Below are 25534 nucleotides of genomic sequence, written 5' to 3' on the forward strand. Positions count from 1 at the left end.
CCGTGCAGCTCCATGAAAACTACAGGGACTAAAAGCAGCAGGAAAGCAGGAGGAATTAAATGAACAGGGAAGAAAACATGCAACATTGCACCTTGTGCCAAAAGCCCCCCCAAAAAACAGAAAACAAAACCAAAAAAAGAACTCCAGTGATGTTCAGAGTTTTCCGTCTGTGAACGTGGCCTCACAAAACGCACCAGTAAACTGTGAGTGAGGAGGGAAAATGTTCGTGCTTTTGACCACAGACTTTTTGGATGCCACCCACCCACGGCAACAGGAAGGACCATACATGGGCTTTGAGAGGAGGAACTCACAACATATGAGAGTTTCTTGGGAAGCAGGAAGGAGGGATGGGGGGGGGGTTCTGTCAGAGCAAGTTTTTCCATGTTTTACCAAAGAAAACAGGGGTATTTAGGGGATAGGGGTCATACGAGACTGGTTCTGCAGCCTTAGTCGGAATGAAACACAAATGGTACATGTGGGTACACACACACAAACACACGCACACTAATTAAAAGCATGAGGTTGCTGATATTTCAAGAAAGCCTGCGGTGAGAGCCAATAATGCAATTCTGTCCAACTTAACCTGCCTGTGTGTGTGTGTGTGTGTGTGTGTGTGTGTGTGTGTGTGTGTGTGTGCACGTGTGTGCATGTGTTGGCAACACCCCCACCATCACCCCACAGTAGCTTTGCAGCTCTGGTAAACAGTAAGGAAGCCTGTTCTGGGAATTCTGGTCGTCCAACATGCCTGAGCCACACCCCTGTGGTCCATTCAGTTTGCGGCCACAGCAAATACACACAAACACACACACACACACACACACACATATACACACACACATACACACACACTGAAACTCATATCTTCATAAGGATGAAGACACGCACTGACTATAATGATTTGAAGCCGCATGTGCCTACTGCTGGATGAAATACACCAGGGGTCAAAACACCAGGATGAGCACGGAGCGAGTCTAACAGAAAACACGTCAGCGTAAGCTGAGAACAGAGTGGGGAATGAGATGAACAGGTACACATGTGTCTTCATGAATCGTACAACCGGCTGAAGTTCAAACACAATACAAGTTCACCACTTCACACATCAACATCTACTACTGTCTGGATACACACTTCAATCGACGGTACATTAGCACACAGTCCTTAATGGCTCTTTTGTGGTGAACTTATGTGACTGTTGTTTATTAGCATGTACTCCTGATTATGATCACGGTTCAAAACCATGAAAGTAGACAACAGTATATTTTAAGGATAGGCCAAGAGCATATTTTAGGAAATGAGGCCATTTTACATAAAATATCTTTAGATAAAATTTCAAATTAAACAAACTCTCTACCTGTTACATGCTGGAAATAAAAAAAATATTATAGGATTTATATTTATTTGTCACAATAACTGATATACTGTCAACGTTTCAGGAATTGGAAATCTAAGCTAAGAAAAACAGCTCTTTCCGTTAACTGCAGTGTAAACTTGTAAAAATAGACTGAAACTATATTTTGTATATTTTAATATTTGATCAGTTAATGATGTCAGTGTTACTGCTCTCCATCTAAAAGACACAATGATAAAGGTTTTTGTAAACCTAAATCCACCCTCAGATGCTCATCTATTATGTTTATATTTTAATAATAGAATCAAGCTCCCCATTGTTTAGGTTTTCTATTCTTCAACTTTACTGTAAAGTACTGCACTGCACTGAGTCTGGCTGCTCTCATTGGAGGGTTTTTCAGACGCAACAAACACCTAAAAAAATGACACTGTACACTACATTCAGCAACTAAAAAGCCAGATAATTCTGTGTTGGTGGAGACCAAAAACAGAGCTAAAAGGAAAATAATAATTCGACTTTTGTCAGAAGGCCAGGATGACTTGAAATGAAGCTGTGGGTGATTGTGTAAATAAGCAGCTGTTTTGCCAAGTTCACCATATCAAGATCTGAAGTATACAAGGTTTAAATTTAGAATGCTTTCATCTCGTCCGGGTTTTGTAGAGACAAATGAAACATAAGTCCCGCAGTAATTGAAAGAGTCCTATCTTTACTTTTCTGTTGGACTAAAGTTCCCAAAACCAAAGCACTGCAGGCAATTTTTTTTCCCGTGAAGATTGGAGATTGTGGCCCCGGATTTGTAGCAGCGGCGCAGCACAATCCTGCCTCAGCTTACGTTAGCTCAAACTCCAGTGGAAACAAGCACACCTACGCAGCAGCAGCGAAGCAGCAGGGCGGTTGCAGCGACGAAAACAACATCCTTTAACCTGGAGACCCAGATTTAACGATATCAGTGTCAGCCAGCATCCACCTCACTGAAGTGTCCTTGAGCAAGACACTGAATCCCTACCAGCGTTGCCACAGCTGTAACTGACCCTGCAGTCTGATCTGTAGGCAGCCGAGAAAAGGTGAATTTCCCTATGGGGATCACATATCACTATATCATTACACTATGCTACTTACAAGCCATCTACAGTGCTTCCTTCAATGCCACACCACGGAGAGTCACATCTCAGTATCACTGGAGCAGGATGTGTGTGTGCGTCTATGTATAACTCTGTGTGTTTGTGTACGTGTGTGTGTGTGTGTGTGTGTGTAACCACGGCACACTGTATCACCCTCCATCATCGTGAGTTGAGGGGTTGTGGTTCCTAGAGAAGCACTTTACTTAAATTAGACCCTCAACAGCTCGACATGCAGGTGTCAGTGTGTGTGTGTGTGTGTGTGTGTGTGTGTGTGTACTACTTGCGTGTATTGTGTGTGTGGGCGTCAGACAGTCAATGTGTGTGAGTGGGAAGAGACTGAACAAGAGAGAAGAGCGGGATCAGAAGACATGGAACACAAGAGAGAGAGGCAACAAGGGAGTGAGCGGAGGAAGAGAGAGGGAGAGAGCAGGCAATGAGGGGGGCAGAGAGGGAGGGTAGAGAAAGTAAGTGAGCAATGAAGCAAGAGCGAGAGAGAGAGAGCGAGAGAGAGAGAGCGAGAGAGAGAGCGAGAGAGAGAGAGAGAGAGAGAGAGAGAGAGAGAGAGAGAGAGAAAGCAGGTGAGAATTTATTCTGACCTTATTTCAGTTTGACTTTTCCAATCTTATATATTCCCTCATTGCTGTAATATTTACACAGGAATGAAAGATTATTGGAAGGATCCACAGAGAGGAAATAAAGGGGAAGGGGGAAGAAAAGGAAAATAAACAAAAGATAGGGTGGAGAGAAAGAGGACGATGGCGTAGGGGGGGGAATTAATGTAATAAATCTTAAATTAGAGTCGTAATTTATTATTATTTACATTATTGATTCGTCTGCCAATAATTTCTTTTTGATTATAATTTTGCACGAAATGTCAAAAAATTGTGAAAAAAGGGGCGAAAAGCATTACATTTTTTTCAAAGCCTATCAAGCACATGGCTTTCTGGTGAGCATTCAACTGACAACAATATTTAAAAGGAAAAACAATAACGGGAAATTTGAGAGGATAGAAAATGCAAATGTTTGTCATTTGGCTTAAAATAACTCAAAAGAACTGATTATCAAATACAACCACAATAAAGGATGGTGTCAAATGAGCAGAAAACAAATGTCAGTTTTGACAAAAACCAAAAAGAAAGGTTCCCCGTGTCTTCGACAGGAACCTTAAGAGGGACAAATACACATGCTGGTTGTTTGGTCCTAAAACATACTGTAAAAACAAAAGTGGAGAGAAAGCTTGTTGATACAAAGCCTCTCCATAGAGCCTAATATCTCAACATATAGTCGATTAATCGAGCAGATTAGTGACAGAAAATTAAAGATTAATTAATTAATTAATTATTAAAAAATTGTCTTAATTTCGAAAAATCTCTTGTGCCTTGTTTTTATAACAAATTACCTGGTAGACACTTTTGCTGTCTTAGTTGAACATAAAGTAAATATGTTGTTTTTCTGTGAAATCATCTGGAGAATTGATCATAGTAACATTCTACACTACGGATTTTACGGGCTGAAAATTCTTTTTTCATAAAATCAGATTAAAATGCTGAAATTTTGTTTTAAATGTGTTCAAGATGTGAGGCATGCATACAATAACCGAAAATAAAAAACAAAACCGGCCTCCTTTTTTTGTAACAATTGATCTATTTATTCCTATGACAGTGTGTTGTATTCAGTAATGTGTAATTTAGCTATAATAATAACATTTACATCCACTTATTTGATTTGAAAAAAATACAGCTGAAACAAATAGAAGAGACGATAAAACACAGAATCAACCGACGCTAAGAGGTTCTGATAAAATGAGATGTACACACACACACACACACACACACACAAAAGCAGAGATAAGTGCACACTCACACGCAGAAGACATTACTATATTATGCATGCACACATGCTCCCAAACATTACAAAAACACACATCAAAACGACCGGAAAAAAACAGTAGGCAGTTATTAAAGAGATAAGAGAGGGAGGAAAAATAGATAGAAGTAGAAGAGACACCTTTCCAGCAATCAAAGACGGAGAGGAGAAGAGACGGAGAGAGGAGTAGAGAGACGTAGAGGTAGAGAGAGATGCAGGCAAAAAGGGAGCGTTTGCTTCTAATCAGCCTGGATCCAAAATTTAGACAGGCACACACAGAGGCACAAGCAGTCCCAGTAGGATTAGGACCTCAGCACCGTGTGTGTGAGGTGTGTGTGTGTGTGTGTGTGTGTGTGTGTGTGTGTGTGTGTGTGTGTGTGCACGTCCCACGAGACTGATTAGCCATGAATGACTGATGACGGATCTTTGTTGTTTTTTCTTTTCTTTTTTTTTTTGCTCTCTCTCGCGCCTGTACTCTCTTTTCTTGTTTTCTTTCTTACTCTCAGCTTGGGCAAAAGCAGGGGACGGGACACACTCACACAGACACACACACACACACACACAACCCCACATATATACAAAGCTGCACACAGTTCCATGTATATTCAACGAAGGCTCCTGAATATACTTAATGCTTTCATGTGTGTCACTGTGTAACGATCCATGCTGTTCCACACAGCTGCTTCTCTCTTTTTCTTACTCTCTTCCTCCCTTGGTCACACACACACACACACACACACACACACACACACAGATATGAACCTATTTCCTATCTTAAACTACATTAGCTGTCTTTCACACCAAATACTCAATCTGTTGAATCTGTGGGACAGCAGCAGTGTGACTCAGAAAAAAAACTTGAAGGCTCTAACATTCGGGAGGTAGTCCAACCATTCTGCCTTCTTCAACCTCACCTCCAGATGAACCTACGGCCCCCTCCATCCATCTTAGCTCCTGACAGCAAAACAAACTGGACATAGACCCGCCTGAATGGAGGCCATTACAATATGAATGAGTCAAACAGAGCTGAAATGAATCGAATTGAGAACCAACACAAAACAGCCGAGAAAAAGGCCCCGGCTGAGTCAAACAAGTCAGCTCGAGTGACGATGAGTCAGGCATTAATGTGACCCTGGGACGGATAAGCGAGGGCCCCGTCTCAGGTGTCGGCTGCTGCCGTGATAAGGGTTGCCGTGGTTGCACCGCCTCGCTCTGCGGTGTGCATTTTCAGGGGGTGCAGACCTGTGGATGTGGCGAGACTGTGACATCATGTCTGTCCCCCTGCTAAGTGATGTCACCTCTCTGTCACGTTGCGTAAACAGGGGATTGCCTTGACCCCTCTGAAGAAGTGGAAAGCCATAAAATAGTGGAGAATTGTGGTGTCTGCAAAAACACACACACACACACATGTGCACACCCACGCTTTCTTTCCACATTTCTTCTGACTTTTCCACGCATTCGTATCATGAATTCCAGCCACAGCAGTCGCATATTCACATAAAACACCTTGTATTGCATTTTAAATTAACACAGACACACACACACACGCCCAGTTCCCCCTCCTCCTGCAAAGAGTAAGAAGCTGTTTTAGCCTTGTGTTTTGCAGGCTGTTTAAAATGTCGTTTTTCTCTCGTTTCTCAGACTTCAAAGGCGCCGCGCTGAGCTCTCACTCCCTCTTGCCAAATCCTCCAATCTTTTCTGATTTAGTGAGTTGGCCACAGGCCGAGAAGCACCGGGACGGGCCCGTTAACAACCGGCCGAGTGGTGGGGAGAGGGGGAGGCATGAAGAGAAGGGGGTATGGGGGAGAGGCAAATGAGGCAATGTGGAAAAGGAGAGGAAGCAGGCTGAAATTGAGACAGAAATGGGAGGAGTGCCGAGAGAAACTGGTCTGCTAACAATGCAAGACGAGGCAATGAGTGTGCGGGGAGTTAGACAGTGATGGGAGTGGATGTAAGAGGTGGGGGGGATCGATTGAAAGGAGAGAAGAGAGCGAAGGGAGGAGAGGGGAGAGCAGGGAGGAACGGGGCTGTGAGGACGAGGAGGAAGGAGGGCTGGAGGACCACTCGAACAGCAAAGAGGAGTGAAGGGGAAGCGAAAGAGGAAAGCAGAAGGAGGAGGAGGAAGGGGGGGGGGCGAGCATGTGGTTGAAGAGGAGCGAGGAGGACGGGTGGAGGGGAGGTCTGGCCAGTGAGGACAGAAGAAGAAGAAGAAGAAGAAGAAGGGGGAAGAGGAGAGAGAGAGAAGAGAAGAGAGCACATGGACACAGGAAGTCTGGCGCTTGCCATTCACATGCCAAGTCATCAGATGGTGGTGCGTGTTCGCACCCCGGAGATGTCGCAACCAAACGCAGCCCACTCCCTTCAAATCACTGCTACGGACAATAAGCAGCTGTTCACATGTTGGATGAGAGTTGGAGACGAGACAAAAGTCTTTCTGTCACTTGCCGCAAATGTGCCTCAGAACAAACGCAGGCCTCACTCAACGCTCCGACATCAAAAAGACTTTGACTTAATATATTCAAATGTCTTATCTTTCCACTGATGTGACCTTTTTAGGCATCTTAAGTCTTGGTCGCAGTTGCTCTGAGGTCAATTTGATTAGTTACAGCGAAACATTCAGGAATATATTTAGACGGTGCTCCGTAGTTTTGCTTGAAATATCAAAGCTTACAAAACAGTCCGATTTGTAACGGAAATGCCTTTAATGACTTTGCTGGATTTACTTAATGACTTAATGCCTTTAATGTGTCGACAAATTTCAAACAGTCAGGCCCATTTAACAGATTTCTTTGGCTGTGCTGAATATTTCATTTGAAGTTCAGATGCTGTGCAGCTCTGATGTGGGTGCTCTTGTTATTGATGGTTATGGCTGACATTAACCCTAATGCACTCTAAAAATTGACCTAGACCAATATTCTTTGATGCAACACATGGGTTAACTTCATCTGGAACCGACTGATTGTCGTGACACAGCTGTGTGTTATTTTCATACCACTGCTGTATCGTTCAGCCAACCTAAAATATGGATATTAGACACAACAAGCTCAAGTGTTACCTTAAACTGTCAGAAATGCTTAGTTAGCTGTTCAAAGTGATGTACAAATGACATATTTGTCACAAATAGCGACATTCAAGTTTCAAATTGTTACAGTTTTCAGAAATATTTTTTCTTTTGTGAAGGTAAATGAGTAATAAAAACATCCCAGTGCAGTGTCGTGGTTGGTTTACCACCCAGGCCTTGTGTTAAGCCAGTACAGCATTGGTGCTATATAGATCCAAAGTGAGCCAGTTTATAATTTTTAGTATAAATATATATAAATATATTTTTTAATTGAATTGGATTGACAGTTTACACTCTGCCCCCTCTCTCACTGCGTTCAATCGCAGCTCGGCCTCTGCCACCTGTCTCCTCCACACAGGGGGCCGTCGTACTCAGGGTACCACTGGTGAGGTGAATGGGGCTGTCCGAGTACTCATCCACTGCTGACTCATCTCTCTCTCTCACACACACACACACACACACACACACACACACACACACACACACACACACACACACACACACACACACACAGAAAGAGAGAAAGGAAAGTGTCTCCTCTCTCTCTCTTTCACTCAGTCGTACTCTTGAGAGGCAGCGGAGACGCCAGGCTGAGGAGTAGGGGGATGACGGCCAGTGGGTGCTGTCAGGCGGTGGTAATCTGACTGGATTACCAACCAGGTGGAAACATTCAGCCCCTCTACTCCCTCTAGCCTATACCCCTCCTGCTACTCCTCCTCTCTTTTCAGCTCTATCCATCATTTACAGGTTCATTCTCTATATTATTTCTACCCTGTACCTTTCTTTCTGTCTTTTCTGATTCACAGACACACACACACACACACACACACATGCACAAATGCAAACGTACTACCCCCCAGACCTGCAGATCTCCGCACACAGTAACTTCCAAACACATATACGGACACAATCACGTGACCTTCTTTATCCACGTCACGGCAGTTGCTTGTCTGTGAAGGTGTGTGCTGGCGGGAAGGTTAAGGGGCGTGTCTCATATGTGCCACGATCAAAGCCAAAGCCGCGAAAACTTCCAAGAGAGGAGAGATATTACTGACAGCCGCATGATGAATGGACAGGGTTTGCTGCATGTCTGTCTCTCCCACACACAGGCGCGTGCGCACACGCACATTCATAGCTATGAAACAGCAGAATTTCACTGCAGGATTTTGTGCTTCACAAACAAGACATAACACAGCGAGAAGAGTGAGAGCGGAAGATGAGATGATGGGCAGACAGAGAAAAGAAAAAGGAGGAAAAAGGTCAAGCGATGAGGCCAAAGAGGAAAGATTGAGAGAGGGGAAAAAAACTGAGGGAAGTGGCAGAAAGGTTATCGAGTCTTAACAAAACATTGCGATTATTGGCTTATTACTTTTTCAAAGCACAAAAAGCAAGCAGCTTAAGGTGAAAAACTCTGCATGTCTGTGTGTGTGTGTACAGCTGTGAGAGTGTGTGCACACACATGTTACATGAATGTAGGCTCTTTCTGCCTGTATTACTAGGTCAGACATACACTCACACACACACACACACACTCTCACACACACACACACACATACACACACTCTCACACACACACACACACATACACACACACACACACACACACACACACACACACACACACACACACACACACAGTCATGTAAACAAAAACCCTCTGCTATCTGGGAAGTAACACCTGTTCAATGACAAGCTCTGCCACGCCCTCCATAATACTGCACACCTGTGCTACTGCAGGGTAAACCTCACCTTAATCACACACACACACGCACGCACGCACATGCACACACACACACACACACACACACACACACACACACGCTTGCACAACTGCTGCCCAGGGGCTAACATCGCAGAAAGGGGAAAAAAGACAGAATGAAAAGGGAATAGAAGCAAAGCGGCGAAACAGGGAGGGGAAGAGCAAGAAAGACGGAGAGACACAAAGGCCTTTTCCTTATCAGTAATCTCAACGTCTGTGTAATATCACTGTGGGGTTTTATCAAATGGGGGCTAAGTCCTATGGCGTTGGTATGCAGCTGTCATTCCATCACCTTGTCAAGCGCGACCATATTCATGCAGACACCACGCAGATCTAAATAAGAGGCTCCTGCAAATTGATGGATTGCAGGTTTTCAGGGATGTGAAAAAACAAGGGGAGGTCAGAGTTTTTTTTAACCTAAATTTTTCTGTAAGTGATAGACCCAGATTGGTGCAAATCGGGAGCATGTGTGTGTGTCTCTGTTTCCAAAGATCTGAAACAACCCCCCCCCACACACACACACACACACACACCCGCTGTAACCCCCTTCCTGCCCTGGTATGGCCAACCCCACATCATATCTACCCCCTGTGCAGAGGCCTAGGGCCAGCAATACAGCTTTCTGAATCTCTAAGGGGAGGGAGGGCACAAAGGTAACCCCCATCCTAACCTCCCAGCAAACACACACGTACCCCAGCCCCCATCCCAAAACAACAATCCTCCTCTATGCCCATCATGTCAGTCAAAACCCCATCAGGGACGTGCATGGAGAGTCTGGATATCTGGAATCTCAATACAGTGTCATGCACCTTGAGTCCCCGTGAGAGGCCCCCTTGAATACATTTCAATAGTATTATCACCCTGCATTACTATGCTCCCCCCCTTTCAACATTACAGAATAATTTTAAATTGGACCATAATACATGTCAGCGAGTAGCAATATCAGTCAAAGTGGAGCATAATCTGTTTAAATCGTTCAGCAGGTTGGAGGTATGTTTGCTGTGGCTTTAAAAAGGACATGGTCATATTTTTTGGTAAAACCATTTCAGTCAAATTTAAAGGACATATGCGGCTAAATGTCTCATGAAATATGTGAAATGTTTTATCAATGGAAAATAAAATGTACTATATGATTTATATTTTATTACATTCAAATATAGTATTATCTAGAACTTAAATCATGAAAATGATTATGATACATATACGTAATGCAGAATATTATATAGTTCAATATATTTTGTGAACATATTTACACTGCCACATCTATTGGACATACCAAAGATCAAATAAGTGAAATATGTAATATTTGACAATATATTTGAATATAAAAATAATATATACAAAATATATAATATAATGATAAATATATCAAATTAAAAATATAAACATAAATAACTGTGTCCTACATAAAATATGAAATTATAATAAAAGTAATAAAAGTACATTAATACATACACACATATACGTACATGGACTGTATGTATGGTCAAATTGTTCTGTAACCATAAGTGTAAAAGCTCTCAAGCTGACAAAAGTATTATTGTTCTTAATAGAACTGGGTTCCCAAGACCAGAACCCCTTCATAATTTTACACAAAAAGTGTACTGAGTTCAATGTGTTGATGGGAAATGTATATATATATTTTTTGTAAAAAAAAATGTTTTAAAGAATTACAGGTCATGTGCCGGACTGGACGTCTGCGTCGGTTTCGCTGTTGTATAAAACTAATGAATATGCAATGAAGTGGATGGGTGTTTGTGTGTGTGTGTGTGTGGGGGGGGTGGCTATGTGGATCCAACACACACACACACACACACACACACATGCCTGGGTTTTCAGTGTCTATTTAAAGAAGCTGCTGCATTTGCAAATGATAATTAATGAGGTTTTTCACCGGGCACGTTCACATTCATCCAGTTAGTCCGGTACCTGCATAGAGACTGTATGAATTCGAGTGGAGCCTTTCTTTCTTTCCCTCTCTCTCTGCGCGCACACACACACACACACACACACACACACACACACACACACACACACACACCTTCCCATCCCCCCTCCTCCCCTATTGAGACAGGATACCAAAGCTACTTGTTAAATCTAATGCATGCACTGTCAACCCATTCGCACCCCGTCACGTCCCCGCTCAATATAGAAACCGGATTTTCTGGTATTACCCGCACCTCTATTAGCCAGACCCCCCCCCCCTCCCCCCCCTCCCTCCACCACCGCGACCCCCAGTTTGTGACCGATACAGACCTGCGTGTGCCCCGAACTCCCCATGTACCACTGATACGCTTCTATCTCACAACCACACGTGAAAGACGAAAACGTTGCGAGGAAACGAGGCAAACAAGGGAAGGGCTCAGCTAATAGCTCTAATTTATTGTTTAATGGGAAATATAAGCAGTGGAATTACCCAGTTCTAATTAATTAAATCAAATGGCAATGATTCGTACTTTACTAATTGATGAAACCATATAAATCTATGACAAGATTATGCCAAACGAAACGTCTAATAAGCCTTATGTGATAAAGGGGAATAATCCTGGTATATTGTTTTTAGCAGATTTAAAGTCCAAAACAAAACAACATGAGGTATATGCTATGTAGTAAAATTCAAGTCAAACTAATTTCTAAATCCCCCTCTATATAGTTTCATGGCCTATTTTTGCCTTTACGCAAGGCTGAAATACTAAACTGACCAATTATATTTATTTTCGCATAATACGCAGCAAGCAGCTATGTGCCATAAACAGTTCATTAGATAAAGTAAAACATAAAACTCTTTAATATGCCTGCGCCTTTGTGCTAATCTCCAAATGCCCACAAAGTCTGAGTTATTTCCTTCCACAGTGAATTCTAGTTTGCCCCAAAGAGCTTCGAGGTTTCCCAAGTTTGCAATATGGAGAACATATGCTTCAGACAAAAGACAGTAACTGATTTTTTTTTTTTTTTTTTTTACACCCACACTTGTCATCCATACACGAGAAAAGAGCTGCGTTCAACACTGACCTGAGTGCGGGGCCATGGAGAGGTGGGACGAGTAGTATTTCCCGGGCTGGAAGTGAGCAGGGTGCTGCACGGAGCCGTGGCCGCCTGGCGCCATCCGAGACGCGGCGCTGTGAACCAACGCGCTCCGCTCCGTCAGGAGGTGGTGCGGAGGAGCGAAATCTCGGCTTTCCATCCCGGCGAGAAGCGATAAATTCCAAATCCAAAGTAAAATCCGGAGGCACCGAAGGTCTCAGGCACCCAGATGCGAATAATCCCTTTTATGAACTTCGGGCTCCCCTCGCACTGAGCGGACTTTTGCTTCTGCAGGGTTGAAACTGAGTCCCCGTCATGTCCTACAAGAGCGAGAGCAGGAGACGCGTCAAAGCGCTGACAATAATGAGCCAACCAGGGATGTAGTGCAGAAGAAAAGGCTGAACCGAGAAACAGTCGCTGTTCATGTTTAGACAAACAAGGGCTATTTACGAAAAATATAGCTATTTCAATTTCACAAAAACCCTTTAAAAGACCACATTCACGCGTTTTTCTGTCTGATTTAATACCATCAATCATGTTACATCTAATGCCGATTTATGCGAAGTGAGTTTATGTGGGTTTACTCTCCACTACATATTTGGCACCAACAGAGGAGTTTTGCCCCCCCCCCTCTTCATCCTGTGACCAAACACGATGCGTATAACTCACACGGGAGCTTTTTTAATCAGCGAAAAGAATGGCAAGTAAAGGGGGAGGTTTGGCTCAGGTACAAACACATGATGCATATACAGTACAAGGGTTCTCGGCGGTAAAAATAAAAATGAAGCCTTTCTCAATGATGGAAGGAGTGTAAACCGAACAAGGACCAGTCATTAACCAGCCGGACCTCGTAGGCTCTTGCACTAAAATGTGAAGAAACCCATTTGCACTGAGTAAGAACGCGCCAGAGCAGTTCTCATCCTTCATCCTTGCGCTTTAAGTCTGATGGCCTCTATGTCTCCATAGTGTCCAAAAAACTGAAATGCACACACGTGTGTGTGCTTTGGTCAGTGGTTGTTGTTTATGCAAATGCAGTTTGATGTCTTTCAGATGCCATAGAATGTGATCCTTTGCTATACCTTTAACACGTGGTTGTGTCACTGGACGGTATGGCCTCGTTTTAAATTTCCACAATTTAAAGAAAAAAAAAACGAGCGAAAGTGCAAAGATCAAGTCCTCACACACACATTGACGTCTTGGATCAATGGTGCTTGTATCAATTAAATCTAACTTTACACCTCTCCGTTTACATATTTGTATTTACTAAACACCCTATATGTCTGACTCTTTATACTTTGCACCGTTGTGATCAGGAGTCTTATTTGTCGTGTTGGTTTTTAATGAAAACGTGGATAAAAAAACAGCTATTTCCATTAACTCCTAAATTCGGAGTCAGCAGCAGTGGCCATCGCCTCCTGACAATGGCAAACGCCATGCATCTGCGCTACATACACACTATGGGCTCACTGTAATCACAAACACAAATCAAATCACCTTTATGCTCCAGTGCGAGGGAGCGCGGCAATAAACAGTGAAATAGACTAGGAAATCATCGACTTTATATGTATGCCTTATAGCCCAGGTCATTTACTTAAATAGGACTCCCTGTGACGCTCAGATAGGGAGAGCCGGGTGCCTGCCTTCGCCAAACACACCTCAGCAGCAGTCCATCTCCGAGGCCTTTCAATGCATGGCACGTCCATCTAGCGCTCTGTGGATGCTGATAGCACCTCACAGGAATCAACGATAAAGGAACAAAGAAAATATCAAATGCTCTGGTGGACCAGGGGCTTTTGAAGTGCATAAGAATATATAGGCTGCATGAGCTTCAAGTCTCCTTTTACGCGCACGCACACGTTCACACACACACACACACACACACACACACACGCGCTGCTCAAGGACTCCTAACTTTCAGGAATTGTGTTTGGGGATTGGGGGGAGAAGAAAAAAAAACATCTCCAAAGTTTAGCAGCTCTGGCAGAGCCTGCAAAAGTGTTCGTGTGCGTTTGTTGTGCGTCCAAACACTCCCGAGCGTAAAATAGCCTGTACGTAATGCATGCACATATCAAAGTGCATCTCGTGAGAGTGTGCCCTGCCCAAAACTGCAAGTGCATTAAAATAATTTAATTTTCAGAGAACCACGTTAACATATTTGATTCCATCTAGTCGACAACACGGGGAGAAACGCGGGCTATACTGTACGCGCACTGGGAAGGCAAAATGGACTCTCCCCTGTCCCCGAGGCTGAGAGAAACAATGGCCCGTCTCTACGGGACATCAATCATACACCACTCTCGTCTGACGTTTGTCTATACATTTTTAAATTTTTAGGCCGTAAACACACGTCCTGCGTGTTTACATCCCACGTCAACAGAGAGCCACTCAGGCTACATTTAACAACCTGAATCTATATCCAGTGTTATCGCACGCCGAGCAAACAAAACGACGTGAGCAAATCCCGCGTAACAGTTTGGGAAAATGATCATTTTGCATCTGCTGTAGTGTAGTGTAGTGTGTGTGTGTGTGTGTGTGTGTGTGTGTGTGTGGGTGGGTGTGTGCGTGTGTGTGTGGACGTGGAAGAGGTTCAGACTTCCTTCCACTTCAACCAGACTTCCACACACACACACACACACACACACACACACACACACACACACATACACGCTTTCCAAACGCGCACACACACACCTCCAGCGTCACTGCCATGCAAAGGGTCAAACTGTCGCCAGACGAGAATCCCCTGCAAAAGTAACCAGCGTACTGTTAAATTACATAACATGAATTTAACACAATAGCCAGCAAATTGCCTTTCAAGATTGTATGAAAAGGGATGTTTCAAAATAAAATATGTATATATACATTTTGAAATCTATGAAATCAGAAATGTGTGGAGCTTTGGACAAAGGATAAAAAGGGGGGAATTAAAAAGGGCATTCACTTTTGGAGTGGCTCGGGTTCAAGAGGCCAAGCCATTAGCCCTCAACAATTTTTGCAATAAAGTACAGTCGCAAAACATAACCGAGGCACTAAATCCTGACATTCAGAGGCCCGCTAAACAGGAGAGACAAGCCCGGCCGAGCCGAAGACAGCCCGGCGTCAGTGCAGCCTTCACACCGAGGAGGGAAACTGGGAGCACTGCAGTCTGCAATAAACCTCTCGGACTCCCTCTCTCCCAAACACACACTCTCTCTCTCGCACACACACACACACACACACACACACACACACACACACACACACACACACACACACACACACACACACACACACAATAGGGAAACTAACAAAGAAATAATCTACAATTTATAATCTATGAAACTAGAGGCGCGAGGAGGCGCTCTGAAAGGCCAGTGGTTTTGAATTGTCCCCCGAATGAATAAGAAACACGAGTCATTTGGCTGTGAAGAGAGGTCAAAATATGGAGCACAGCTCAGCCCTCCACACTGGACGGCAGAGCGAACAGAGGCAGCAGACTATACAGCTCACACGAAACCCGTCAAAAATACTGTCAGAGTCGTGATCTGACGTGCTTTTACGCAAATATTCCAATTACCCAAGGGATGTCTTTAGATCTTTAGTATATTTTATTCTGTGAGGTGCATGTAGAGCAGTTAGCACATCAGCTTTTATTTTCATATTTACTTCTCCAAAGGTATGGCAGTGGGAGAGAGAAAAAACGCAGTCTTATGGCAGAAGAAAAAAAAAATAGATGCACACCCTCATTTAAATAAAACGCCAGAATCCAGAGTCTACAGTCTCCTGCATGCGGCGCTTGAACATCCCTTCACTAAGGATGTTTTAAAAACACAGCTATGAAATGATTTGCTATGTACTTACTGGAAAAGTTATATCCTTCGCATGGCGAACGGGGTTTATAATAATGAACGCCAAAAGTACAAAAATATTCAAAGTGAAAATCCCCGAGTCGCAGAGCAGAAACATGTGGGATTGATTACATCCTCCTATGCTGCTGGAGACTGAGCTGTGCAGTCAGTTGAGGTATGGGAGCGACGCATCGTAGAAGTTCAGGCTTGTAGTGAATCGAGGCTCGTTCATACAGCCGGAGACTCAGACACGCCGGGAGGAGGAGGATGAAGAGGGGTGTGTGTGTGTGTGTGTGTGTGTGTGTGTGTGTCGCGCGCGCGTGTGCAGGGAGGGGTGAACGCGTAGGCCTATTGGTTTGAGAGCGACAATGTGAAAGCGTGCCCGTGAGGCGCTCCCCCCACCTCCGCCTCCACCAGCCTATACCCTACCCTTCCCTTCCCTTCCCACTCCCCCGCCCATCCGACGGCAGACACGGGCGAGCCATTGGCTGCCGCTCTGACCCAATGAGGGCGCCGCCGGAGCCGCGGAGCGAAACGGCGGGCGTTTGATTTGCAGCCCACGGCGCACTGCGAGCACGGCGAAATGCGAGGAGACAGGCGGCGAAGCTCGGCGCTGCTCAGTGCGCGCGGAGGAGCGGAGCCGGAGCCGCGCAGCGCCGCCTGCACTTTTCTGATCACTGGTGGGGAGCAAACAGCGTCTCGCCTATTCTGTGTGATCCCACCGCAGTTCAGTTGAAATGCCGCGCGTGTGCTCTCTCCGAGTATATCGTTATTTTGCTGCCATGTGACAGCGGTGATGTGATAGTTTTATTGATGCTCCTTTAGGGAAATCCGCTTTTTTTTCCTTCCCCACTCGCCCCGCTGCATGTGTTTTGCCAAATAAATCCTCATTAGCGGGGATCTGTGTCTGATTTATCGGACGTGTATAGAGTTTTGTTTGCAAATGCGAGACATTTTGCAAACAGCATAAGACGTCTAGGACGAATAAGGCAACAAGTTAAGCCTGATAAAGGAAATGTCTCCACTGAGAGTAAATCTAAGAGAAGGTTTTTTGTTTTTTTTAAACAATGTCAATTGTCTGCTGCAACCGTGAAGCCAAGAGCCCGAAACAAGCTGTGCTCCGAACACGAACATGCATATCATCTCTTAATCCATCAGTTCGCCACATTGAAATGATTCTGCCATTTAACAACTTTGCAAATTACACTTGTACACAGACTGGCTAATATGGAGGAAGGGTTGGCATGATAATGTCTTTAATTTTTATGTGCATTTTGAAAGGGAGGTTTAGAAGGGTTCCGCGTAAAGTTAAATGGCATAGTAACAGTATGATCGGTATTTTCTATTTTATTGCAGATATGTCTATTTACCTCTCTCTCTCTCTCTCTCACACACACACACACACACACACACACACACACACGCACACACACACACGCACGGGCAAATTGAATCACTGCGTAATTTGAAAGCATTACGGTCTTCGGGGTTAGCCTCGCGCACGGTTCACTAATTTCGCCAATTAAAAGTGGAAGGATATGGGCTTGTGTGCGTCCGTGTCGAAATATATGAGCTGCTATAGGCTGATATTCACGTCACAGGTTTGTTTATAAGCGGAGGCAAAGGGGTTAAAACTCGGGGCTTCGCCTCTGCGAGTCTCCCGATTGGCTGGCACGTCGCCAGAGCGCTGCCAATCACCGAGTGTAAACAAGGCTCTGATTGGCTGCTGGCCAGTCCGCACTGGGCTGCCTGAAAAAAGCAATTACTGCCCCTGCGGTTTCAAGGCGGCCCCGCGCTGAACGATGAAAGGAGATAAGGAGGGGCGGTTTCAAGGCGCCCCCCCACGGCGAACCCCGTTGGCCCCAGAGCAAAAGGAGAGTCAAGAGTGACTAAATCAAAGGGAATACGGTAAAAAGGGGGGGGGGGGTGTACACGTTGAATCAAATGCAGAGGCGCGATCGGCGCGATGGTGCAATAACAACTTTGTGTTTGGAAAATGGAGGAGAGAGCGGCACCGAGAACCGGAAAACAGCGATCGCGCTGCTGCCAGGGAACTCGTTTCCTCACTTAAACGGAGGGAGAAAAGTTTCTTTTACGACAAACGAGACGGTGGAAAGAGGGCGATGGGTCTGCTCAGAAAACCAAATTAGAACATTTCCTCTCCTAAATAACAAACCAGCGACATATGCAGGGGTCGTCGGGACTCTGCTCCGACTCGCTCTGTCTGCTGCGTCCAAAATGTTGACCAAAACTTTTTTTTATTATTGCCAACTGTTCGATAATTAAGTGGATATTTCCGCTCTCGTGCAGCAGCTTAAACGGTAAGGTCAGATATAATAATGAAATTGGTAATTCATTGTTTCTGTGGGAGGGGGGTCGAAGAACATGGCTTCTGAGGTCAACTTCTACTTTTTTTCAGTACAAAATCTAAAGGATTTAAATAATTTCAAATATTTTAACAAATATGAAGAATGTAAAATACATATGAAGAATATGATTATTGTTACACAAGACGTAAACAATAGGCTACTTTACAAAGGAAATAATAGCAAAACGTGTTTGCAGTTTATCTGAATCCCAAAGTATATAGCCTAACACACACGCCCATTTATAATATACTATATTATATAATATTATATTATAATTAAGGATGCAGCTGATCGGTGTAAATAGCCCCAACAGTAAAAAAAAAAAAAAAAAAAAAACATTAATGTGGCGGCTTGAAAAACCTTACAAGCCTGTGCGCTTCTTCAATGAACTTGTCCAGACGCACGCACCTCATGAAGTAAATGTTTGCACCGATATCATTTACATTAAAACAGACACCCACCGCCTCGCTCCGCTCCAGCCGCCCAAACAAAACACCATGGACTGAAGCAGATCCAAGCTGCGTCGTCGTGCACCAGATAGACGGAGCTTGTAAATTGTCTGCACGGAGCCAAAAGTAGACTTTCAGCCATACAGTGAAATTAATTGATACATACATAATTCAAATCAAATAACGCCAAAGCGAGCAGATTTATCACATCTGTAATTAGATAATCGTTACACGCCCCCCCCCCCCCCCCCCCCCCCCATTTACAGAGCAGCCTGCATTCCAAAGCCTGTGCTCTCCAGTGGGCTTCAGTCACCACGTGCACGTGCGCACACACGCACAGACACACATACTAAACTCCAACTAGCGATATTCTGGGAAATATCCATGATAGTATACGATATTTTAGTATCTCCATATACGTCCAGCAATATACTCGTGAATTATCATTTATACATCAGAGTCTATTAAAATGACAAAACGTTAGTGCAGTTGTGAAACTCAAAATGGTGATGACGTCCATCAAAATCTGGGCCTATACATGCCTTAATACCTATTTGTGCAGCCTCAAGTGAGGACAAATAAAATGAAAAAAAAAATAATATATATATAGACATATATGTATAGACCACATGACTTTGTTTCCCTGCTCTCTTCCCAACACTGTTGTCCTCAGCACTATTGACAGAGGGACAATAATAAAGACTCCTGGTCCACGACCCACAAAGAGACTGCGCCACTTATAACAGAAATCTGCATTTAATTTATTTAGTGACTAGAGAGAAAGTCTTTTATAGCTTGATTTTTTTTTAATGGTTCTTTTTCACTTAAAGGTGGAGGCTGGATGTGCATGCATGGATTAATGTCTGTGTGTGTGTGTGTGTGTGTGTGTAAGTGAGAGAGAGAGAGAGAGAGAGCAAGCATAACACACGCACCCCCAGCCTCCGCACTGGTCCGTGTGTGTGTGTGTGTGTGTGTGTGTGTGTGTGTTGGGGGGGGGGTAATTAATGCGGATTGACTGATTGCTCTTGAAACAGACCGGTCCTGCGCGCGGATTGTCCTCGAGCAATGAAGCGTTCCTGACTGACACTTTCCACCTTCCCTTCTTCGCTTCCTTCTTCCCTTTCACCCCCCTCACCTCATCCTCCTCCCCTCTCCCTCCTTTCTTCCCTCACACTAACCCGGCGTGCACGGCTCTTCCTCCGCGGCGAGGAGCCACACATCCAGGCAGCTTTCCCTGCTGTCCAGCCTCGTCCGGTCCAACCGAGGCAGGTCCTCCCTGTTCTGTTCTGTTCTGTTCTGGAGGTGTGCCGTCTGTGCACTGTTGCCTATAGATGTCTATATGGATCTCGAAAAAGAAAATGAATGTATACGCAAGGCATAAACACATCATTTATGGGTTATGTTCAGATTTCGATGCTTGTGTTTCCACCCACGGGCTGCGCAATGTGATATTTCTGTCCAGCCTGACATGCGTAATTTTAGTGTCTGCTTTTGTGGACGTGAACTCTTGCAACTTTACCTCACGGAGACGTATTTCACCGTAAATTAAAAGGCGAAAAGGAGATTTTATGCACGTTGAAAAGTGGACTAAGTATGTTTAAAGTTAATGTTATTTAAGATGCAATGCATCCCCAACACTGGCTGCATAAACTTTTGAACATCCAAACAGGGCCACATTAAAGAGAGGCGTTCACAGTCGACGGGAAACACATTGGCGAGCCTGGTTTTTAAATGAGGTCCAAATGGAGAGCTGTCTCCACGGGAGGCCCCCTAGACAGGGCAACCATCCTATATCCTCAGCAGATATTTCTGATTGCGCTTTAACGATGAGAATTTCCAAACAGGATTGTTTTCACCGAGGAGACGCCCTGGCGGCGTGAAGGTGGTGCCACCCCACGGGACAATAGAGTCATATTAGATTGTAAAAGCATATACGAAACGTGTCGCTGCCAAGCTTTGGGGCTATGTTATGAAAAACAAGGCCGTCCTGTTTGCTCCATGGGCGTGTTGCTGTGGCGATGTGGCTACACCATCCAGAAACCCCCTTTGTTTTGGTGGCCATCCACAGCAGCGTAGTAGAAGAAGAGGGAGAAGTAACAAGTTGACTGGACACAAAAAACAACATGACCTTTTCTTCTCTGTATGAGAAAGACAGATGCTGCTATCTCTGATCGTCTTGACAGAGAGGCTTGGAGAGGAGCTCATGACTCACCACGGGTCCGGAAACGTGCAAGTGGTTGGCACGAGAAGAAAAAAAAAAAACAAGCAAGAATGTGCGTCTCCATCAAAAATGCCCAACTTAAGGAGGGAAGCTGTTGTGCCATGTACGACTCGCGTCTGCAGACACCTTCAGACCAAGAGGATGATGATGCAATATAGAAGAAGAGGAAGACAGGACAACGACGATGATGATGATGATGATGATGATGGTAATGGAGGGAATGGCTTGGGCACCAAATTAGTACCTGTCAAGCCGCCATATATCCGGCTGTAACCACCACCAGGCCTGAATGGAGGAGATGAAAGCTCCAGCATCTATTTATGGGCCATCGAAACACGCAGGTGGAGGCTTTAATTATCATTACCATTTGAACATAAACAGCCTTAGCGTGCCATCCTGCGCGCGTGTGTAAGCTCACGTGCAGTTTTTTATCCAAACAAAGGGGAGAATTGAATCCTCACAGTGACCATTTTTTTTAATATTGCGCACGCAAATAATGGGATTAGATACATATTGTGTTTGAAGTGTGACCGAGCAGCTCATATCCGAGATTTCTACATGCTCGTCCCCATCGTTCACACACGGGCACGCGCATGGGTCCACGTGTGTCGTATTAAATTGGAAAAGTAGCTAAACACAAACCTCTGCGTGCGTGTGTGAGTGTCACGTAGTGCAACGCTGCTCCAGTATGGGGATGGGGGTCAAAAGGTCATGTGACCTCCAGCAATCCATCACTCAAATATTCAAGTAATTCAATCGATTCTTTCAACAAAAAAAACACAGACTTATTGTGCAACAAATGTCCTTGCGTGACTCATAACTTTAACAGTAACGCACGACGTGCTTCAGTGACTCCGAAGAAGAAAAAGGAGAAAGAGGATTTCAGAAAACATATTCAGTTTTTGTTTTTTTTGGCCATCTTTTGTCCTATCGCTCACGTTGCTCGTGCACGCGATGTCGTATTTGGACCGTACTGTAGATTTAAGGTTATCCAAAGCAAATAGTCACCTCACGTCTCTGCGCAAGGCTCGGCTGTCAGAAGAAAACTCATCTAAAAAAACAAGTTGATTGTGAATTTGCATGTGACGCTGCTTGTCAGAGTGAACAATCACCGGTGACAGACACAAAGTTGAAAAAGAGGAACGTGTCAGGTCTAGAACTATGAACCATCTTGTTACGTGTATGATGTATACACAACAAATCTATTATACCGTTGGAAATCATATCGTTTTTAAATAACGTTTTTACTCATAAAATCCTTCATTTGTCTGTTTTTTCTACCTACCAGATATCTTTGGTAGGTAGTATTGTATTATATGGTATTTTTTTTGTGTATTGTCCGTAAAAATATCAAATGGAATTAAATAAAATGGAATCCAAAAAAAAGGAAATAAAAATCCTGTGTTTCAGCAACGGGACAAAGAAGTAAAGCAGGTGTTTAATGTAAACTGTCCCACTCTGGATGCTGAAGCTGAACTGTTATACCAAGAAGTTTATTTTTCTTTACTGCAGCGAAAGTGCTAATGTGTTAAAGTTTGTATGGGTGTGACTATTATATTTGACGTAACTCCAGGACATGAATCACAATTCTTAAGTCAGAAATTACACGTGACTGTGAGTTTGCAGCAACAATATAGTATAAATAAATAAGGATATAATTTTGTTAATAAATAATAAGGTTGCACAGTGTTGTAAAAGACTCGACCATTATCTGCATCGATACATTGATCAGCTATTCAGCCTTATTGCCACTTGATCAAGCTACAGGTCAGAAAGCACAAAAGTGAAATAAAAAAAAAAGACGAGTCTCATCTCGCATGGATATTCAACGGTGCAGCCCAAAACTCGGTGATTCGTGTGAATGTGTGTGTGCGCGCGCGTGTGTGTGTGTGTGTGTGTGTGTGGGGGGGGGGGGGGGTAGAGAGGCAGATAGACAACAATACGGTATCCTTTCACAATGTTAACTTAATATTATATATGCGCACCCTGACAAACTACAACAGCCAACTTTACATGGTTCAGTCGCCATGTGTGTGTGTGTGACAATACCCCCCCCCCCACCCAGAGGCCCCAACTGACAAACCCTCTTACATTAACCATTAACTGCATATTTAATCCAAGAACGGAATTAAGATTTTACTCTCATGAAAAAAGCATCCTTCCACATCCAGTCAGGTCATTACCAACTGTGGGACAAATATATATCTGCGTCTGTTTGCCCGTGTTTTAGTCCTATAAACGAAAAGGTAGCTTCACTGCATATCTAAAAACAACAACAACAACAAAAATCCCCCGTTTCCCACCCTGGAACCACAGATCTAAACAGTTTGAAGGCAAATACACAAAATTCAAAACTCTGTAAACTGCACGTGTCTGCAAAATACAGTACATAATATATAAAACAATATCTTACAAAAATATATTCCAAAACATACAAAATATAACACCTACCTATGGAACGAGCGTCTCCATATTTCGCATCAGTGTATTTATGGATAGAAATTGAAAAAAGAAACACACAACGAGTCTTTCTTCCTTCCTGAACTTGCTAAGTCTCCCTCTACTCGCCGCATCCAAACCAACGCGCATTCAAATGTATATGGAGTCAAGTAGCGCTGCGCAACTTACACATTACTGTCGCTCTCTCCTGAATTTATCCACCGAGGGGTTTTCCCGACTACAAGCGTCGGATCCTGTGGACGTGAGTCTGTACGTGAGGCTGTATAATGGCAAATTTATGTCTGGATGACGCGTCCCCCCCTCTCTCTCCCTTCCTCCCTCCCTCCTCCCTCTCTCTCTCTCAAACACACACACACGCACAATGAAGCTGAAAACCAAACAGAAAATCGATGGAGAAACTCCTTCCCCTGCACTCTCTCGTCTTGTCTCGCAGACTGGAAGGAGCAGAGCTTCCTTGTATTTTCTGTTTTGTTTTGGGGTTTTTTTTAATCAGGGGAGGGGGCAAGGGGACATCATCAAGCACGCTTGTGAGTTAATCACCAGAAATACTCCCACTTCCATCACCCACCAACAAAGATTCTGTGTATCCTACAAGTAACCCTCCTCTCTCTCTCACACACACACGCGCACACGTACACACACACACGCACGCACACACACAAACACACACACACAGGCACACGCACACGTACACACGCACTCACACACACACACACACACACACATCCTTTTGTGACCAGTATTGCTTTGTTTGGGTTTGTGATTGTGCTGAACCGGACCTTTGCGTGAAGGTGAAGGTGGAAGAGGAGGAGGAGGAGGAGGAGGAAGGCCTATCACCACACATGCATCTCACTGATGAGATTTCCCCCCCTGGCTTCCGTCGTCCTCCGTCACATTTTTATTTTTTAGCGAAGTGAACCACGAGCTTGTGGCCCATCACCTCGCCGTACGCGCCGCGTGTTTAACTGCCACCGTGATGTATGGTGGAAGTCGGGCCACAGCAAACTGCTTTGTTTTTCTGAACGGATCGTTTCCAGCCCGGCATGAAAAAAAGAAAAAAAAAGAAGCTCTTCTCTGGAAAATCTTACTGATTTGTTTACAGTGGTGACTGTTTGTCCGATGATAGGCCTAATTACCGCCTGGAGGTCACGGCTTACCCACCTTTTTAAAATTCACCACTGCCTACATCAATGCCGTCTATAGATAAAGCTGCTCTGCCGGGTTCAGACGCGTCCTGTTCGCGGGACGAGCTGCCGGCCCGTGCGGCCCAACAGCCCGTGCACACGGCTCCAGTTGTATTAACGCCATAAACATTTAGCACGGGCGTTAAAGAGTCCACGGAATGTCCGCGGGCCTTTGATCAAGTCCAAACGGTCCGGACAAGTTTGTGCGTAAAAGTTAATTCATCTGCCCGTGCGTCGGCTGCGTGCAGAGACTGTGCTCCCACAGTCTGCTTCGACGTGTCGCGCTGGACTAAAGAAAACAAAGACGTGGCTGCGACTACTCGTGCAGTAAAAAAAAAGAAAAGAAAGAAAGAAGAAAGTTTCCATTGGTAAAGGCTGGTACCTTTATACAAATCAGCCGCGGGTTGCAGATGAATGCGGGAGAAGCGATCGTCTACGCGCTGCGTCTCGGGAACATACTCGCGGAGACGTGATTGTGGTGGTTGTTCAGAGTCTCCTTCCCGAACAGGACGTCAGCCTCGCCTTCCTCTTCCTCTCCCCCTGCAGCCCCCGCCGGCTGCCCCCGCGGGTCACCGCTTCAGGAGCGCTGCGTCACAACTTTAACCCCTGCATCGCCGCGTCCGGCACAGAAGCGGGGCCGGGGGCCCCGTGGGGCTGTGCCAAGAGAGGAAGGAGGGGCATCCTCGAGTTGGGGTGCGGGGACCTACCGTACGCCCCGAGGGGCGGGTCCAGGGGGTCTCTGGCAAAAATGAGGAACAGGTTTTCTCTCAATTTAATTCAATTCGCTGGAAATTCACCCTACTACAGCTCATATTAGACTAACTGCTCTAATTAGTCCGCATGGG

The 25534-nt window shown here is 44.6% G+C and overlaps 1 protein-coding gene across 7 annotated transcripts in view; it reads right to left on the bottom strand.

Moving 5' to 3' along the window:
- The window catches only part of bahcc1b (BAH domain and coiled-coil containing 1b), a 61924-nt gene extending 36702 nt beyond the window's left edge, over positions 1-25222 (bottom strand). For 4 of the 7 annotated variants that reach the window (XM_047327587.1, XM_047327586.1, XM_047327585.1 and 1 more), the window contains exons 1-2: positions 23674-23816; positions 12168-12499 (exon numbers count right to left, since the gene is read on the bottom strand). In XM_047327587.1, the coding sequence (XP_047183543.1) occupies positions 12168-12339 (172 nt within the window). In that variant the 5' untranslated portion in view covers positions 12340-12499; positions 23674-23816. Of the gene's footprint in view, positions 1-12167; positions 12500-16019; positions 16222-23496; positions 23644-23673; positions 23817-25071 lie in introns of those variants that run through there. The other 3 variants (XM_047327583.1, XM_047327584.1, XM_047327582.1) reach the window with 3 other exon arrangements.
- Between the last annotated feature and the right edge of the window lie 312 nt (positions 25223-25534).

The sequence above is a fragment of the Scophthalmus maximus genome, chromosome 16 (assembly GCF_022379125.1).
Source record: "Scophthalmus maximus strain ysfricsl-2021 chromosome 16, ASM2237912v1, whole genome shotgun sequence".
Taxonomy (NCBI): Eukaryota; Metazoa; Chordata; class Actinopteri; order Pleuronectiformes; family Scophthalmidae; genus Scophthalmus; species Scophthalmus maximus.